This window comes from Sander lucioperca, chromosome 7, assembly GCF_008315115.2.
Source record: "Sander lucioperca isolate FBNREF2018 chromosome 7, SLUC_FBN_1.2, whole genome shotgun sequence".
Classification (NCBI taxonomy): domain Eukaryota; kingdom Metazoa; phylum Chordata; class Actinopteri; order Perciformes; family Percidae; genus Sander; species Sander lucioperca.
Window position 1 is genome coordinate 39,880,711 of NC_050179.1, and position 19,477 is coordinate 39,900,187.

Genomic DNA, 19,477 nt, shown 5'->3' on the forward strand with positions numbered 1-19,477 from the left:
TGGTCATTCTCGCTCATTACTACTCGGCACTCCGGCTCACTTGGCCGCCAGCTGGGATGCATCTCATTAGATGCAGTTCATTTGATGTACCTGATGTTCACGCTGCGTTTCGCTTCACAGCTACCAGATACTGTTTGTTCTTTCATATCAAACACAAACAAGGAAGCTCAGTGAGATGTCATTTGTAAAGTGATGATCTTTAGAATTCTTCCTTTTTCAACTTTGTGTTGTGTGCACTCATTACTGCACTCATTACTGCCGTGCTTTTGCGTGACGTTTTGACAGACATCACGTCAGTCAAAACGTTGTGGACGCTACTCCAATCATCTTCCATGGAATTTCTGTTGGTTTTCTGTACTCTTTTTTTTTAAAAATCCGTTAAGCAACTAAGCTATCAATGTTGATGCTAACTACTTAGTTCTTCTGTTTACTTCAAACACACTCTAATCATAAAAGTGCCTGTGCCACAGTTAGGAGCTACCAGACATCAGGAGCCAGATGACACGCAAACAGATGATTAAGGTTTGTGTCTACATCTAAGCTAATGCACATGAGCACAGTTTCATAAAAGCTGAGATTTATAGAGCAGAACCATGTGTGCGCATGGCTTTATAAATCTGACGAAGAGAGTGCATATTCATATTTCTGCGAGTCTTGACCCTTACACAGTTTTAGGCCATTTCCACACCTAAAAGTCCAGACCAAGGTCCGAACCAACGTTTGTGGTCTAAGGGCATTTTCACCTATCTTCTTAAATTTACCTTTTTAAGGTATTTGCATATAACTGATCCCCGTGTGTTTCATATAAAAATGGTCAGAACTAACTCAGCTGTATAGTGATGCCCAATTTTTTTCTAGAGCAATGTGTAAAGAGATAATTTGGCGCTAAATCTGACGAAGAGAGTGCATATGCATATTTCTGCGAAACAGAGTCTTGACCCTTACACAGTTTTAGGGCATTTTCACACCTAAAAGTCCAGACCAAGGTCCGAACCAACATTTGTGTTTAATTACATTGTATACATTTGATCCCGTTCTTTTTGGTTTCACATAGTGGTTTTGCTAGCGCACTAAAGAAATAAAAAAAGTAAGTCATTTCAAGTTTAAAGGCTCTTGCGGCTCAAAATGGACATTATCTGAAAAGTCGCATTGGAACCAATAAGACTGTAGCTAACAAAATATCCCTTCAACTGAATGAAACATTTACTGAAACTTAGTCTCGCTTTGCCAGACCTTCCTCCACAGCGCGGTGGAGGAAGGTCTGGCTAGTCCACACAGCATTCTGGGATGGGAGAAAAACGTGCTCTGGTTTATGGCATTTCTTTAAACCAATCACAATCGTCTTGGGCGGTGCTAAGCTCCGGACGGAGCCACAGTGCCTCTGCTAAATAGTCTCAGGAAGGAACTTGTTTTGGTGGAACATGTGGACGTTCAAAAGTAGTTTTAGTCGTGCAACAGAAAACTCAGATTGGACAGATAGTCTAGCTAGCTGTCTGGATTTACCCTGCAGAGATCTGAGGAGCAGTTAACCATAGTCCTCACAAATCCACCAGAGGTTAGAACGCCAACACAAAGAAAGAGGAAGGGGACGGACATCCAGCCAAAAAGAGGGACATCCAGCGGAATTTCCGGCAGCACTGGAGCAATTCCGGAAATGGAACATTGTGGATATAGACTACTGAAACTTCATATTTCAGTTTAGATCGTCTTCTAATACAGTTTTTGTGGGAAATTATTTTGACCTATCAACCGTTAATTATTATTATTAAAACATCAGTCTAAGCATCATTTTATCCCAAGGGATCATGTCCATATTGCATAATTATATCACCTGTTAGGAGGGTCAGGTTAGGGCCAAACACAGAAGATGAGATGAGGTGGTAGCAAGGTGGAGTTTCAGTTGATTTGATGACATAAATAAACTTACAGTCCAAGCAGATAATAAATCCAAAACAGGGAAAAAGCAGGAACACTGAGAAACAGAGCACAAGAAACAGGCAGAACTTCTTGACCCAAAACACGATGACGAACTAACACCAGACAAAAGGAGCACACAGAATAAATAAAGAAGGGGCTAATCACCAGACAAGGCACAGCTGGAGTGTGCAGGGAACTGGAATAAGGAGGAACAAGACAATGAGGACTGGTAACACAAAGGCAGACTGACGAGGCTGGACACAAAACAGGCGTACAATGGAAGACATGCTGGGCAGGGCTACAGGGACACATAAGGTACACAAAGCACAAGCACAGGAAACTCAAACAATGAATGAAACTAGGAACAGAAAACCCCAAAACACCAAATCCTCTAGAGCAGACGTGCCCAAATTCTTTTATATGAAGGGCCAAAAATGTATCTGGATGGAAGGCCACGGGCCAAAAATAAATGTTGATATTGAAGAATACTGTAATTGTTGTAATTTTTTAGATCAAATTTCCGTATTTAACCCTCTGAGGTCTAAGGTCTTTTCACATATCTTCTTAAATTTAGCTTTTTAAGGTATTTGCATATAACTGATCCCTGTGTGTTTCACATCAAAATGTTCAGAACAAACTCAGCTGTATAGTGACGCCCACATTTTTTCTAGAGCAACGTGTAAAGCGATAATTTGGAGCTAAAGCTAAAACGTTGAAGTTCGCGTTTTGAAATTCCTCAAATCTCTTTTGAAAACAAACCTTAACTTATGATATGTGTTGTACCACTTGTTTCGGTGCTTAAAATGAGTTTAGGGTTAATTTAAAACTTAAGTGAGTAATTATTTTATATTAATGAACGTCCATTACATTCAAGACATTGCCAAATGAGTTGCTACAAAGCTAATTAAGACTATCAGCTCCACACAACTCTCTCTGTCCTCCTTGGCTACTAGCAACTGCGTGGAGGAGGGGGGGGGGGGGCTGTGCGCAATCATGGAAGGCTTGGATCATGTAGACGCGCCGTTTTGTTGTCATCGCTTAGAATTCCTCATGGGGGCAACAGAAACTACGCACTATAGCTTTAATAGGGCAGTTTACCAGCACTGTGCTTTACATTGCCATAAATCTTACTAGTACTAGTTCTCTTTAGCTGCATAAAATTTAAGTTTTGTTGTCATTGCAGTTACGATTTTACATCACTTTCAAAATAAGGAGAATAAGCGTGAGCATGTCAAATGCCATGGTGGACCAAAACAAGAAAGCTAAGTGAAAGGAGATCATATTTTGCTTTTCCATCACAAGCCTGCAATTAATGTTCGCCTTTCGGTTCACTGTAACCATGGCCTGTCCCTGACCTTAACCAAGTAGTTGTAAATACAGTCTTTTTCAGTTGCTAAATGACAGTGGACACAACTGGAGCCACATGTGCAAAACTCTAACTACAGTCTGCACAGCAGCAGTTCATGTGAACCAAACTCTAGTTTGTTTTTCATTGCTTGAACACAGTTTTCAAAACCCTACAGACCTATCCCACAACCTGCCACAGCCTGCACAACACTGTGGATCTACAGCACTTTGTTCAAATGCTAACACTCTGCTGTCAAAACTGTTAACCACACATTCAAAACAGAATAGATTTCACCCCGGGCCCCCCCCCTCTAGGCCCACCCCTGGGTGTTTGATTATAGTGTTTTTACTCAGTGTGTTCTGAGTGACTGTGCGTTGTCTCGATGAGGATTGTTCAAAGTGTGTCGCTCACTGAGCCTGTTTTGAGACGTGTGTGAAGAGTTGTGTTGCTGTGAATGAGTTTAGCAGGTGATGTGAACTCAGGTGACTGTTGGTAATGCAGACTGTAGTTAGAGTTTTACACCTGGCTTCAGTTGTGACCACTGTCGTTTAGCAACCTTTAAATTAACCTTTCCATTATTGTGATCAAATGTAAGTAACCTTTATATTTTCCTTATTGCTTTATTTCAGTTTGGGTTACTTTGGGTTAAAGTATCTAGAACATGATTTATGTTAATTATTACAATTAACTGAATTTTATACCAAATAAACCCATGATGTTGCCTTCAGCCATCCTCTGCTATTGTTCCCAGACTGGTTTATTTCAATTATGATGAATTTAAATGCTGTTCTTCTTGAATGAATTCAGTCTCTAGAAAATATAACTCGGGGCACACACAAATGCTCATTATTTCCCAATGGATCTATTTACCTGGAGAGCAGCAGCGGGTCAGCGACATAAATCTGAATTGTCTCTTGTGGGGAAGTGACGCACTAGAAAGAGAGAGAGGCAGCGAGAGGCAGAGATAGCATATTAATTTAAAAAAAAAAATTCCCTAAAGAGAGAGCCAGCACTGGCTCCGTAATTAAAGCTTTTCAGTCTCAACATTTATCCCCTCTTATAATTATTTCAAACTACTAAGTGCATGGTTGAAGAGTGTGTGTGTGTGTGTGTGTGTGTGTGTGTGTGTGTGTGTGTGTGTGTGTGTAAATACACAGTTTGAATGCATTTCTACAGATTAGGTTTCAAAACAGGGACACACTAGATTGGATAGAATGGAAATCAGTGGGAGATTTCCCCAAAGCCACCCCTGGCCTTAAATGACCAAAAAGGACCTCTGTTAACTATCAGGGTCAACTCAATTTATTGACAGAAATTGCTTTCCTATTTCATGACCAAAAGTCACTATGCAGAACTCCAGTTAACATTGGCATCATCTATACTTCATCTTCTGCATAGACCGCAGACAATATAAACACATTGAAAGTCCACTCGTTCTTGTATGCATGAGTGTGTGTACACACACATATACACACATATAAGAATCCCCTCAGGCCTCTTGTCAGTTTCAGGGTGCACACACAGCTATTGAAGCATGCATAAGCCCCTGAAATATTAATACAGAGCGTGGCATGCAGATAGAGAGAGAGCAGAGGGATAGAAAGAGGCAGAGTAGGAGCAACAGAAACGGAAAGAATGAGGACAGAGTTGGAGAGAGGGTAAAAAAAAAAAGAAAAGATAAGATGATTACATGAAACTTTAATGATCCCTATGGTGAGATTGACCCAAACTGAGAAATAAAAAGCATTTAATGTAATTATGTAATGGAGACAAATATGGGTTTTAGTATTAATTTTACAGTTTTAACACAGTAAAAGTAAATGAGTGAGAATACTCCTGCCAACATTTATGGATTGAACATTTTGGCACTCTTATTTCTTTATGCTAAGCTACGTTAACTGTCTCCTGGCCGTAGCTTCATATTTAACAAACAAACATGACAGTGGTATCAATCTAACACAGAGTTAGATGGGAAGATTGATTTCCCAAAATGTTGAACTATTCCTTTAAATAAAATTCCTTTAAAAATTACTAAAGCTGTGATATGTATTATGTATGGAAACATGTAAAATATAGTATACACTAAAGGTTTTTGGTGTCTGCCTGGGTCAGCTGTTATCAGCAAACCAACACAGTCCCACCCATTTTCATTGAGTCACATCTTATGCAACATTATTAGCAAAGTTAATGTACTATCTGATCTTTTTTGCTCCTCTACCACACCCATTCTCACAAAACACTCATTCCATTAATAGAAATTAAATTACTGCCCAAATCTTCAGAGGGAAATGTGTGGCCTTTGCTGTGAGGTGTCAACGGGTTGGAGGTGTATTAACTGAACTTCAGTCTGCAACGTGAGCTTTGTGTTTGGTATCAGAGTCGAGTTAATCAGGCTAATGCCTAGCCATCCCATTATTGTCAATCAGTCTCCATTTGTCTATATGGAAGTCCTCTCCTTAATGGGATGCTTTAACACCAGGGCTCATTCACCAGAGAGATAAATGCTGACTTTTTCCATTAAAGTAGACATTAATTGATCGTAAATGATGCACTTGATTTGACTGAATGAGACGGTCACGCAAAAAGCATGTTTTTAAGTCACTGTGAAAGAAGTCAGTGGAGGTAGCAGGGAAGTTAAGGACTAGTGAGCAGCCAAAAATCATAGTAGTTAGATAAATGAACTCTACCTTAAGCAAGTATTCATATTTTAAAGGGAATGGCCTGAATGGGCGCGATTGCTCGTGGGGGTCGTGGTGCCACCAGAATGCAGCGCAGACGCACCTGGTGGAAGATAGGGGTTACAGTATTATCCTGTTCTTAGTCTTCATTCATATATCCATCCATTATGTATATCACCGTATTTTGTTCAGGGTCGCAGGGTGCTGGGGTCTATCTCAGCTCTCAGGCTGGGTACACATTGGACCAACCCGTTCTCACTCCCAACTCGTAAAATACGGATGCTTGGTCAGTGGCTCTCACCGTCAGAGACCGACGCAAAACCCAACTTTTGTATTTATGAAAATAGCAAAATTTCAAAGTGGCTTGTTTGGTGCATATTTTTCCATGTAGCTCTCAGTCTCGGCCCCCCATCGCTAGCAGGTGGGTCTGACCCAACAAAAATCGCAACATGACAGCAACACGAGTTTTATCAATAGGCGTGTGTGTTTGTGTCGGCCGCTGTGCATTTCCTAAGGTTCTGAAATGCAAACATTTTTTGACTAGCCTAGCCCTTTTTTTTTTAAAGGGCGTGCGCCCGTGGGCACCCACGTAGGAAAACATAAATCAGCGCCTGTGATAGAGGAAGACTGACAGATCTAATATACATGTTATAATTTATTTACAAGACTGTCAAAGGGAGACTGGTATCTTTCTGCCCTGTCAGACGCTGCTCTCCCTCACCTTTTCCTGCTCCGTGGCCGGTGTGTGTGAGTGACAGCCCGGTCAGCGAGCTTGTTACATTATGCCCGCAATCTCTCGTGGAGCATTATAACTAGTTAGTCCAGTTAATCTTATAATGGATATGTGTGTTAAACAAACGATCGGGGAACGCCTCTTGTCCGCGAGTCTCCTGAGAGAACTCCAGCCAGCTCACAGTGGGGTCTGTGAAGGTGGACAGGCCGGGCAGCAAGCCAGCGACCCCGGCAGGCACCCGCCGGCTGTCACGTCAGACTGTGGAGCTTCTAAACAGTCGGACCAAATTTGCAATTAGCCATAAATTTTCGTAAAACGGCCCATATTTGAGCTCTATATAGTTGATTTCTCACATAAAAAAGTCTCAGAAGTGAATTTAGTAATGAAATAGCAGACAAACTGTTGTGATGGCGGAAGGTAGAGGACCCAAACGCAGAGAGAGAGAGGCAGGCAGGAGCAGTGTAGAAACTCAAAGATTTATTTTCTCAAAAAACAAAAACCAATCAAGGAGTCCTGTGAGCTGCAGGCAAAAACTAATACCGGGGAGAAAAAGGAGAGACTGACGCAGACACACACTGACACGGGGGAATACAAAACGATCTGACACAAGACAAAGGGAACACAGGGGTTAAATACAAGAGGTAATGAACAAATGAGGGACAGGTGACACGACAGGTGAAACACATCAGGGTGGGGCAGGACAATCAACAAAGGCAAAAAGTAAAACCAGACATGACAGGACAGAAAACAGACTATCAAAATAAAACAGAACACAGGAATAAACCAAAAAATACACAATAAACGAGGAGATAACTAAACAGAAATATACAGAATATACAAACATAGGAAACATGCACAAATAAACAATAAAGACAACAGAAATGAACAAACTGGAACAGAAATATTCCTAAACCGTGACACAAACAATGAATGAAGTTTCCAGTTGTTGGCCACAACAGCAATCTATGGTTGTTGTGATTGTTGCAGTACTTTGCACACCAACTTTCTGATTGGGCGGGCCAGCTGTCAATGTGGGCGGGCCAGGCCGCCCACAGCTCCGCGCCTGGGTCCCGGTGATTTGAAATTGTGCAAACGACAGCCTTTTCAAGACATTTGAGAAGGAAGGAGTGGTCGCATGCAAGCTCCCAAATTGACGCTCGTCTGAGAAATGGAGTTTTGGATAATGTTCAGTTTCGGCAGCTTTACCTGTATGCTAAAATATACAATGACTGAGGAAGCTTAGTGATGAGTCCATAGCAACCAGTTCATGTGTTGTTCATTTCTTATTACCCAGTGTGCTTTGCTGAATGGTCTCAATGTTTTATTGTTTTATTTCATATGAATACTAGTTTACTAGAGGAGTAACTTAGTATTTGAAGTAATGCAGTAATGCAGGAAGTGTGCATTTAGTTTCCATGCTTATTGTGTTTCCACAACAACGTTAGTGAGTAAATCTACTGAAATGGTCACCATAACAGTGGAGTATGATGTGTAAGATGAGAAAGCAGAGGTTAAGTCATGTATGTCATGGTTGTAAAAAGACAATAGGCATCTGTACATCTTTGCCAAGCGCAAACCAGTACAGAAGGCATCAATAAATTGTTAGGGAGGGTCATTCCTTTTTCCCAATCATTTTGGAGGGTCATAGAAAAATGTATGGCTGGCGAAGGGAGGGTCAAGTCTATTTTGACTAAAGATACCAAAACTCCTCCGGTAGCCCCTTAGATAAAAAAACAAACAGTCCCTAACACATATATACTGACAACCATTCACACATCAACACCAATGTGAAAATTAGAGTCACCAGTTCACCTACCCTGCATGGCTTTGGACTCTGGGAGCAAACTGGAACACCCACAGGCACAGGGGAGAGCATGCAAAATCCACACAAAAAGGCCAGCTGTTCTCCTGGTAAAAACAAAGTTTGTCAGAGGATTATTCCTGGTAAAAAACCTCGCCAGACCGCAAGCTTTTAGCACAGCGAATTTAAAAGCTTTCATTAACTGGATAAACAACAGAATGCAATTTCTGAAGAAATTGCGGTGTGAATGCTGTATGTTGAAAGGCTGACACAACACTGGATGGCTTGAATGTTGAATCTTCTTACTGATAATAGTCTCTTTTTATACAATACATATATAACATTTAGCAGTGTGGGTTGTTACTTAGATTAGTTAGTACTAATTATATGGCTTTACAAATATCCCTCCGTGATTATGAAGATAGAAAGCTATATTAAGAGCAGTTTACCTCATACAATACTTCTGTCCAAGGCTGTCTCTAAGCTGGCCTCTGACAGGATGTATTCTGTCTTGTTATAGATGTGCTTCACCCAGACGCCTTCCCACTTCAAACTAACCACCCCACAATCACCATCTCCCTTTCTTTGCAACCCTTTATTCCTCCTCCTCCGCCTCAGTCTGCATCCACCCACTGGCACTTCAGCGCTGCCAGCCTCCACCGTCCTCCATGTCTTGTTTCTGTGATGCTGAAGGACTTCTCAACACCAATGCTAAAGGTGTCTGATTAAATCTGGAGTGATGTTCAATTTATTGTAGCTTTGCTCTCTCTCACTCTGCTGCTCAGGGAATGGAGAAATTGAGGTTGTGAAGAAGTACGTGTAAAGCGTACGAGGACATGTTTAATAAAATCTTCAGCTCTGTCTTTAGCTGACGCTGATTGATTCAGCCTGCCTCTTGTATTTACAGAACATCGCTCACTCATTTCAATTATGCAATTGGACATTTCACAAGAATGGACACTCCAAACAAATGCATTTTTCATCTACTCTCTCTCTACTTCACTTAGTTTTGTTGATAAGATTACTTATCTGTGAAAGTTATAAACTCACTCCAATGCACATACATCTATATTATATATAGTATTTTAATGGAGCTTTATTCAAAGAAACTGGCATTAAAAGAAAAATACCAGAAGTTGTGTCAGATGGTTTTGGTGTTGAAGAGTTGTACCTTTTGTTTACACTGATCAATAGCTCACATTATTTCCCTGCTGATTGAAAATGTTCCATGCCCTGGGAATGGCAGACCATTCATAATGCAGCATAAAATGTCAACACTGCGAATCGCAGGATGGAATGAAAGATTTGTTCTCCTTTAAAATATTAATCAATCATTTTTATGTTGGAAATACCATGCAATTTTTTTTAGCTGCTTACAATATTTCCTTTTGGCACAATAATATAAATTTATATAATTAATTCAGAATATGTCTACATGATGAAAGCCTTTACATTTTTTTGTTCTTATTACTGTCTGTTAGTTTTTTATTATCTAAAATCCTGTGTTGAACAAGACTAAGTAAGTCACAACCAGCTAGCAGCACTTAGACACAGCGACGCTTCGAGCTAAATGCTAACCTCAGCATGCTAACATGCTTACAATGACAATGCTAACATGCTGATGCTAAGCAGTCCTAATCTTTACCATATTGATCATCTTAGTAGCGTAGCCTACTAACATTTGATAATTTGCAATAAGTATGGCAATTTCTAATCATTACAATTATCTTGAGGGGGACATGCATTTCTGTACCAAATTTCAATCCATCAACAGTTATTGAGATATTTCAGTCTGGACCAAAGTGGGTGGGCCGACTGACCGACACAGTGATGTGCTTATATTTTATCCACAAGAAAACAAATGGGTAGTTAGCATTAGCAGTGATAAACAATATTGCTGGACATAAAGATGGCTAGCTAAATAAACCCTAATGCCGGGTACACACCACAAGAGAATCAAGCCGATTTTGTGCCAGATTCGCCCCTCCTGATAATAGTCAGCACATGCCCGATTTTTTTAATTTTTCTAAAGATTATCTTGCCAGATTTTCCTGTGGTGTGAGGTGTCTTAAGAGTGTACATCCCCCAATCTGCTAGGAAGTCTAATCTGTCCGCACCTATTTCAAATATTAAACATGTTCAACATTTACGATCTGATATCCTGTTGTGAGCGCAAACGCTGAGGACAGCCTAGGCCGATGTCTAGTCTTGTTTTACCCGAGCCAGGCTTCTGAGGGAGATCGCTCTAGTTCATTTTCTTGTCCCACTGCTGTTATGCAGCACACCCTAACTGCTGCAATTAAATTACAGCTGTAATGAGTTTCCCCACAGGAATCAATAAAGTTTCACCTTGCCTTGTGTGATCTAATTGGCGTTGGTGTTGTTACCTGGCATGCTTTACATACGCAAACACATATGTTCAGTGGGCTTCAGTTCATGTTGCTGGTTTGAACTTGGTGGAGTAACACAATGTCATGTTTGTCTCTGGTTCCCTGCAGGTTCACGTGGGCACCTCCCATCAGGACCAAAGGGTTGTGGGATATCTCACGTGTACGCACCTCCACGCCATAGAAGGTACAGTGACATGTTCTACAGCTGTTCAAACACTCTCTCTGTCACTTTGTGTCCCAAACACACACATGGACACATGCACATGTAAATGCACACATGAATGCATTTATATGATTTCCATGACATTGCCTTTCACTTTTTAAGGCTGTTTTGCACGAAGAGCGAAGAACATTTTAGCTCTGTGTGCTGTGTGCTGTGTGTGTGTGTGTGTGTGTGTGTGTGTGTGTGCGCACAATCATCCATCTACTGTACACAGCCCTGTGTGTGTGTGTGTGTGTGTGTGTGTGTGTGTGTGTGTGTGTGTGTGTGTGTGTGTGTGTGTGTGTGCGCGCACAACCATCCATCTACTGTACACAGCTCTGTGTGTGTGTGTGTGTGTGTGTGTGTGTGTGTGTGTGTGTGTGTGTGTGCGCGTGTGTGTGTGTGTGTATGTGTGTGTGTGTGTGTGTGTGTGTGTGTGTGTGTGTGTGTGTGTGTGTCCAGATAGCTAGATAAATGGGCGCATCAAAACCTCTGCGTGCCTCCTCCTGCTGCTGTTCCCATGGCGACTGGCTCAAGCTGTTTACGGCATCACGGCCCTATTTAAAGCCTCCGGTCGATGCCTCCCTCATTTTTTACCAAAGACACTTCTCCCCCCCTACCCTTTCGCCTGCTATTCTGGGCTCTTCCTACGCTTCTCTCAGGTCTAAAAATAGCAGTGCCAGGGCTGTTTCTAAAGATACATCAAACATAAAGCCTTTGGGGGAGGGGGAGGAGGGTGAGCGGGGCTGATTCTCTTTTGAGTGCAGTATAGTATCTTCATTATTACACTTACTGTAAGCGGTAAACCCTTATTTTGAATTGAAAGTGCAGTGTGTCAGGTGTTTCTTCTCATTTCTGCGTGCTGTTCTTTTCATCGGCACCTGTCATGATGTCGGGTGTGAAAAAGATTTCTTGACGAAGGGTGCTGGTAGTAGCATCAGTAGTAAGGATTTCCTCAATGTGTGTTTTACAGTCTGGAAATAATTTCACAAAAGCAATTAAAAAAGCAACAAACCAAAAGTATAGCAGTAATAATATAACCAAAAGGCTGACGCTGTAGCTCACTGTACCATTTTTACAATACACAGCCTATTTGATATTTGTTCATTTAATTATTTTCAACATATTCATATCAGATCCTCACTGCAACTGTTATACCAACATCTGTAAGTTCACTCCTTTAACTGAAATGCATTGATTTATTTTTTCTCACAACTTATTGTGTTTTAGTGTCCTTTTAACCCTTGTATTGTCCTCGGGTCAAATTTGACTAGTTTTTTAAGTTTTTTAACATCAGAAATTTTGGTTTTCGTTCAACCAAATTGCCCAAAAAAACCATGGATGCATGGATGCAAGTTGTATGGATACAACGTTCTTCGCAGGTAAAATGAATGAATACTTCCATTGAATTTGGGGTTCAATTTTGTAGCATTTGAAAAAAAATGTTTAAATGGTTTCAAAACAGCCTTCTGACTAAACTTTGACATAAATCAGTCTGTGATCCACTTAACATCATCTGATCTTAATTATTAGTCAAAATAATTAATAATTTCACCTCATGGGTTAAGGGTATCTCAGCCGTGTTTCACACAACTTAAAAAAGAATGTCATTTTAATAGAAATCCTAGCTGTGTGCCTTGTTGAGAAAGGGCTGCCTTCTTCGAAAAATACACCCTATGAAGCTGTGTTCTGCACCGCCATTTCATTTTCACTTAATCTTCAGCCTGACATCTAATCATGTTAGTCGATTGTTTGGGAGAGGAGGATATCTTCTTTTGGGCCCTGACTAATCCGACATACTGTATGTGTCCCACTGACTATATTCAATCCTCACGGAAGCTGCAGCCGCGGTTGTAGGGAGTTATGTTGATATTACTTTATTTTTACCATGTTTGAGGCAGTTATTTTTGTTGCTATTTTTTATGAATGTAGCTATTTTCTGGCTATGGCACAGTAAAATGACATCCCCATTCTTAATCCAGACTACACATCTCTGACTGGCTGCTTGTATTTTTCAACTGGGAAAACAGTTGAAAAACAGAGAAGTACTTAACAAGAAACTTAATTGTGGGTGGGTCGTTATAAGCTGCTCACATAATCGACCCATACGGCCGTTTTCTGGGTGAGGACGGGTTACAGAAGGCAGCTTTGCTCATCTGGATGTAGAGTAGGGCTGGGCGATACGGAAAAAATATCACAATATTCTTTAACAAATATATCGATATCGATATTGCGACAATATTGTAGGGTTGACAATTGGTGCTTTCACAAAATATTTACACAATGATATTTTAGATAAATAATCATCAATAATGTGGTAAACAGAGGCAAGTGAAATTATAGAGTAAAAATAAATAATTTATTTCCAGCTATATACTGACTATGCTTACATGCATGCACAAAAATAGTCTTATGGTAAAACAAATCTGCAATTCTTCAAATGATATTCCCTCAAAATGTTTCACAACAGTTTTTCTGAGAAAATTGAGTTAGTATGTGCTTGTAATTAAAATTTAGACAACGTAATGCATATCTCGATATCTTCATATATGATTTCATCACGATATGATTCCATTGAAAGATGATAAATTATCATATTGAATTATTGCCCAGCCCTAATGTAAAGGATCCTTTATATGACTGTCATGCCATATTTGACCTATATAGTCGGGGGTGGACTAAACTAATCATGCTTATTACTTTGGCACTCTATTAGAATAAGATTTTTTGCTGAGTTACAAATATTTAAATTATTATGTTACTCAGCCCTAAATAAACATCATCCAAGTTTTCACACACAGAAAGCCAAGCGGAATGGACACACACGCACACACACACAAATGTAGAGCCAGCACTATCTCTAGTGATTAGTGATCCAGTAACAGAAAAAGAAGGGAAAAACATTACATTTCACATGTACTTGAGCTGGAGCTGAGAGTAATCAAAGCCACCTACTCACCCAGCAATATCTTAACACCTCTTTGTTTCTCACACTCTCCGCTATTCAGCTGTTATTTCTCTCTCTCACGCTCTCACCTACCGCCTCCCTCTGTTCCCCTCCTCCCTTCTCTCTCAGGGGTGGACACAAGAAAACACTGCCAAAGCAAAATAGCTCCACAATCGACTTGATATCATGCCACGAGTATTAGTAACACAATAGATAAGTGTCATCAAGTAAGGAAAGAAACAAAAATTGTCATTCGAGTGAGGGACAGTCTTGTGCAGTTTGTTGGAGGCGGGGTGTATTTTGTACTTGTTAAATGTCTAATATTCTTATAATTTCTAATCTTTCTTACTATTTTATTATTCGACCTACCTGCCCAGGGACTACTGGCGGAAAATATCAATTTGCTAAGACCCGGTACATTATGTCCCTCTTTGTTACATGTTCTTTATATTGTCCCTGTTCAAATAAAGTAACATAACATACATTTTCTTTAGAGTGAAAAAGACACAATAAACAAATGTATCTCAGTTTTTGTATGATGAATCTGATGACTATGAAGAGAAGCAGAGAAGAGAAGGTATATATCTTGGCATAACACAAACTTGACAGCTTGGGCGAGAGATATACGCATCAGTGAAGAGGCACAGACCCTCAGAGTTGAGGACGACACTGCACGCTAAAGGCTCTTTTACACTAGATGCATCCAAGGTGGCGCGCGCCATCGTGACGTCAAAATGACGTAATATCCTGCAAGTCTCTCTTGTAAACTTACTGGGTTAAGATGAGTTCTTTTATGGCGAATGAAAGGCTTGATCCGACGAAGTAGGTCATTGAATCAAATCGAAGCATTGACGGCAATGCTGCTGCCAGTTTTGCCGTTGTTTACCTTTTTCTCCTTCTTCTAGTCCGTAGAAAGAGCAACGTCGGTAGCCTTTGCTCATCAGCGCCACCTCTGTTTAGGAGAAGACTGCAACTAGTGTTGCAAGCACCAGCGCGAGTATAAATAGTCACAGCGATCCCATGACACCACATTTGCAAGCGCCAGCTGGGCTGCGTCTAGTGTATAAGAGCCTTAACACACCGTGGTTAAACTGTACTGTCTACCTTAAACTCTCTTTGATCGCCATTAATAAATGCTTGTGTATAAGTCATCAAAGTCTCTCAAACCTTAATGTATCCAGAAGTCAAGCTGCTCCTGAGTTTTTCCATAACAGTCGCCGCATGACAGTCACCTTTTCTCGGCTAAACTTAACTGTCATGTGACCGGCCATCGGTCACCGTAATTTTGTAGGATATAATACCAATTGTTGTTGTGCGTATGTTTTCATACAATATCATACAAACCGGTCTATGAGAATGCATTGAATAAAAACATGTAAAGCCATTATTATATCAATGTATGACAGTGACTCAGAGTATCATCGGTATCCATTGTTTTATTATATCATGTCATATCCTGATCCATTGTGTTGTTTCCTTGTTTGAGTTTTGCCTAATTCTGATCAGGGGTTTAGTGATAATGTAAAGGGTTGTGCATTTTCTTCAAATTGTAAAGCTCCCAGAGACAATCTTACATTGTCGGGCTATCTGAATTAAGGTGATTTGACTTACATCGTATGAGATCCTAATCGATGTCTCTGAACACAGCGGATTGGACTGTATCATTAAGCTGGATTGTTGTGCTCTGTTGTGTTGTAGGGGCATAGCTCAAAATTCTGGGCCCCGTTGAAAGGCATTATCTATGGGCCCTCCCCGCATCCACAGCTATTCATTGTAGCATCTTTTTGGGTACTTTTTCACCCCCAATCCGACACCCCTGGTAATACCCAGACCTGATCTCCATCCTCTCCTACTCTTTTGTCTTTTGTAAATCAGGTCAGGTCTGTTTCCTTCAGACATGCTTGCGTGACTTTATGGCAAACATTTTGTATTAATTTGTTTAACCTCTGACACTGCGCCGTCCACCAGGTGATGCGTCTGTACGCTGTGAGCAGCTGGACCTGTTGCTCCAGTGGGTGGCAGAGTTTCGCCAATCCTCGTCCCAACCACGTGAAGGAGAGAAGGTGCTGGAAGACCTGGTGGCCTTTGATGTCATCCTGGGAGATCTCAACTTTGATAACTGCTCTTCAGGTATGCATTTGTCTGTATCAATGATGTTTAATTTCCGGGATTGTTCAGGTACCACCGGAAATTCCGCCAGATGTCCCTCATTTTCAGCCGGATGGTTTACTGCTCCTCAGATCTCTGCAGAGTAAATCGAGACCCTCCTTTGCAGCGCTGCGGAGCAAGGTCTGGCAATGTGAGACTAGTCAGATCTAAATCAATATATTCTAAACTTGACATTTTATTTTAATGCCGATCAGTTCACACACCAACATGATGGAGGTTTCATCTCTCGATATCTCTTCCGCCCAGATAACGTATAAATCCCAAGAAGCCTAAGGAATACCTATCCATAATGTATAATTTATAAAGGTATATGTAAGAGCTCTTATAACTCTGAGACAGGATTGGCACATGGTACCAGGGTTTTTAAAGGGAAACTAATAAAATATTAATATATGTACCATTAATGGCAAAAGCTTGAAGCTGAAACAATGTAGAAACACATGACTCATCAGTAACACTTAACATTAACGTAAGATTAGTGCTTTCCCCACAAATAAGTGCAATTCATTTCTGTTTCAATTAAATGAATTCATATCATATTCATATAGTGCATTTCTAATACAATCAAAAAGAGATTATACATGTTGGATTGTCATAAAAATCCCACGTTCAGATAAATCTATCATACATTTCATAGTTTATTTACCTCTTACATAGTTACAGGTTGTAAAATCTGGGAGCAGCCAGACTCACGTGACACGTCCAATCAGCTGCCGGTTTTCATTTTTTGGGCAACAATACAGATTAGCACCGCCTGCTGTTATGGAGACGTATTACGTCTCACGCACATGCAGAACGTACGCTCAAGTCGGCGTCGCTTCGGTGTGTTCTGAGGCACTTTTTTGACCAACTCGGGGAGGCGGTCAGTCCGACGGCCTTTTCTGCTGAAGGTCGGCCGTCGGGCTGGTGTGTCAGAGCCTTAAACTGTGTGAACAATTGTACTGTATGTGTGCTCTTGTGTTTCTTTTAGAGGACAAGCTGGAGCAGCAGCATGCACTTTTTACTCAATACAAGGACCCATGTCGCCTGGGGCCAGGGGAGGACAAACCATGGGCTCTGGGTAACAATACACACACACACACACACACACACACACACAAGCACAGACACCATGCCACATCACATATTGTCAGGGTGCGATTTGCTGGGGGGGATGCGTGGGATTCCCCCCTTTCTGGTCTACATATCCCTGCCTCTGCTGAGTTATTTTTATCCCCTGTGGGGACTAAATGTATCCCCCCCCTTAAAGTCAACAATGCTACTTCACCAATTGACCATTATATACTTAAAATAGAAGTACTTTAAACTAAGTAAAGCGCTGTAACTTGAACATCCGAGTGGGCGGGTGCTAGTTGTATTTAGCGGCTACAGAGCTCCAGGACGCCGGCTACCAGCAGCAGTTGTTTAGCCGCCAACAGGTGACTGTGAGCCGGCTACAGGCACCGCCAGATGACGTCCTGTCAGGGGCCGTGGTAATGGAGTTTAGCCAGAAAAAGTGAGCATCATGCAGCAATGACAATTCAATTTAACTTAGTTTAGACACACAGGTCCATATCAGTAAAAAACTATGTAAAACACAACAGCACAGACAAGACAAAAAAGATATACAAGTTATTAAAACATGTTTCCAAAAGCAAGTGTACCTTGTGTCACTCTGTGTGAGGTCAGTTAAAGCCATTATAATTAAATTGTTTGAATAAGTTAAGCAACACATAAATGTGTACATAACATTTCTCAACAAAGCATGAAAGGTGGGAACATTACTAGTCACAAACATATGTCTAGCACTTGTCCATCTTGGTCATTTGAGAAAGATTCTGAATGCATCATTATTTAATTGCCACCTGATGCTTTCTCATTTGTGCCTCACTATAGCTGCAGCACAAGTGGGCTGTATGTGTGACAGTTAAGTTTAGACACCAAAACGACTCGTTAAGTTTAGGAAAAAGATCGTGGTTTGGATTAAAACACTCCTGAAGAACAAACGAGTGTTTCCTGGGTCAAAGTATTTTCTTTTCACCGTGAAACATTTTATGTTGACACCCCGTTATGCTTTTTCATTTTGAGATTATTTTCCATTGGATATTGAAGTTCATAAATAAGTGTTTTGGCATGAGGCCGAGTGGCACTACATAGCATTGGAAGGGGGGATTTAATTATTGCATGTTTTTTTTGCATATACTGTACTTCTAGTCTACTTAATACACGTTTTCACAGATGAAGCATCAACACCACAAACGTACCCTCAAAAAGTAAAGCTACTTTACATTATGAAAGGCAGGTGTTGCTATACACCCATAGCCTCAGTGGCTCAGAAAAAGCTGGTGATCCATACAGAGCTGACTCTAATCTGGCTCTGTCTGGCTAAATCAGGATGCAACCACTGTGTGACTTAAAATGCACCCAGTACAGCACGCTGATACATGGGAATTAGTGACGTAAAGACTGGAGAGTATTGGTCTGGATGTGAAGCGTTATTTAGGCCAGCGGTATTTCAGGGACAGTGTGGGCAGGACAGAGTGAAAGGGCTCGTTTTAGAGAAAGGGCTTATTTATTTGGACAACGGATCTGCTCATGTAGTTTGGTCGCTATTAGACAGGACAGGAGGGAAAGGAGGAGGCAAGGAAAGAAAAATGAATCAATGAATAAATCAATAGATTTCATGAAATGAGCATGAAATGAGCATGAAATGAGCATGAAATGAGCGGCGATTTATCCTCAGACTAAGTGGAGGAAGGTCTGGCAATGCGAGAGTAATACTGATGTCATAATCATATCACTTATTCAGCCATGTAATTCAAACAAAACAGCAACGAAATAAATAAGTTAATATTCGACTATTAAATATAAGAAAACAAGGAATAGCTCTAACAGAGCTGAAGGAATCATCCTAATGCTGATCACCCAGCCAGCCAAATACTGTACGCTGACAACCTGCAGGGCTCGTGCTGCATTCAAATCACGTGAGAATTAGGGCTAGCCTGGGACCACTTGATACTTTAAAAAACAGTGACATGAAAGTAAAGTCACGCGTCTGAAGCTGTGAAAATGAAAGGTTTCAGTAGAAATCTCACTGTTGATCATCTACTCCATTCAGAACTGATATGGCTCTGATGGTGATGCGTTTGAGGCCCTGTTTGATGTCAGATTAAACATGTCAACCACAAACCAAAAACCCAACAAGTACAGTAATTGCGGCTTTCCATGTTTTTTTAGGAGTGCTGGTCCAAATTGCTGTGAAAGAATATTAATTTATTATACTACAGCTTGTTGGTGATGCCAGAAGTTACGA

The 19,477-nt window shown here is 40.8% G+C and overlaps 1 protein-coding gene across 1 annotated transcript in view; it reads left to right on the forward strand.

Moving 5' to 3' along the window:
• The window catches only part of smpd3 (sphingomyelin phosphodiesterase 3), a 76,012-nt gene that overhangs the window by 49,886 nt on the left and 6,649 nt on the right, over positions 1–19,477 (forward strand). Inside the window, exons 5-7 of the mRNA XM_031285348.2 lie at positions 10,976–11,051; positions 15,985–16,146; positions 17,156–17,245. Of these exons, the coding sequence (XP_031141208.1) occupies positions 10,976–11,051; positions 15,985–16,146; positions 17,156–17,245 (328 nt within the window). The remainder of the gene's footprint in view (positions 1–10,975; positions 11,052–15,984; positions 16,147–17,155; positions 17,246–19,477) is intronic.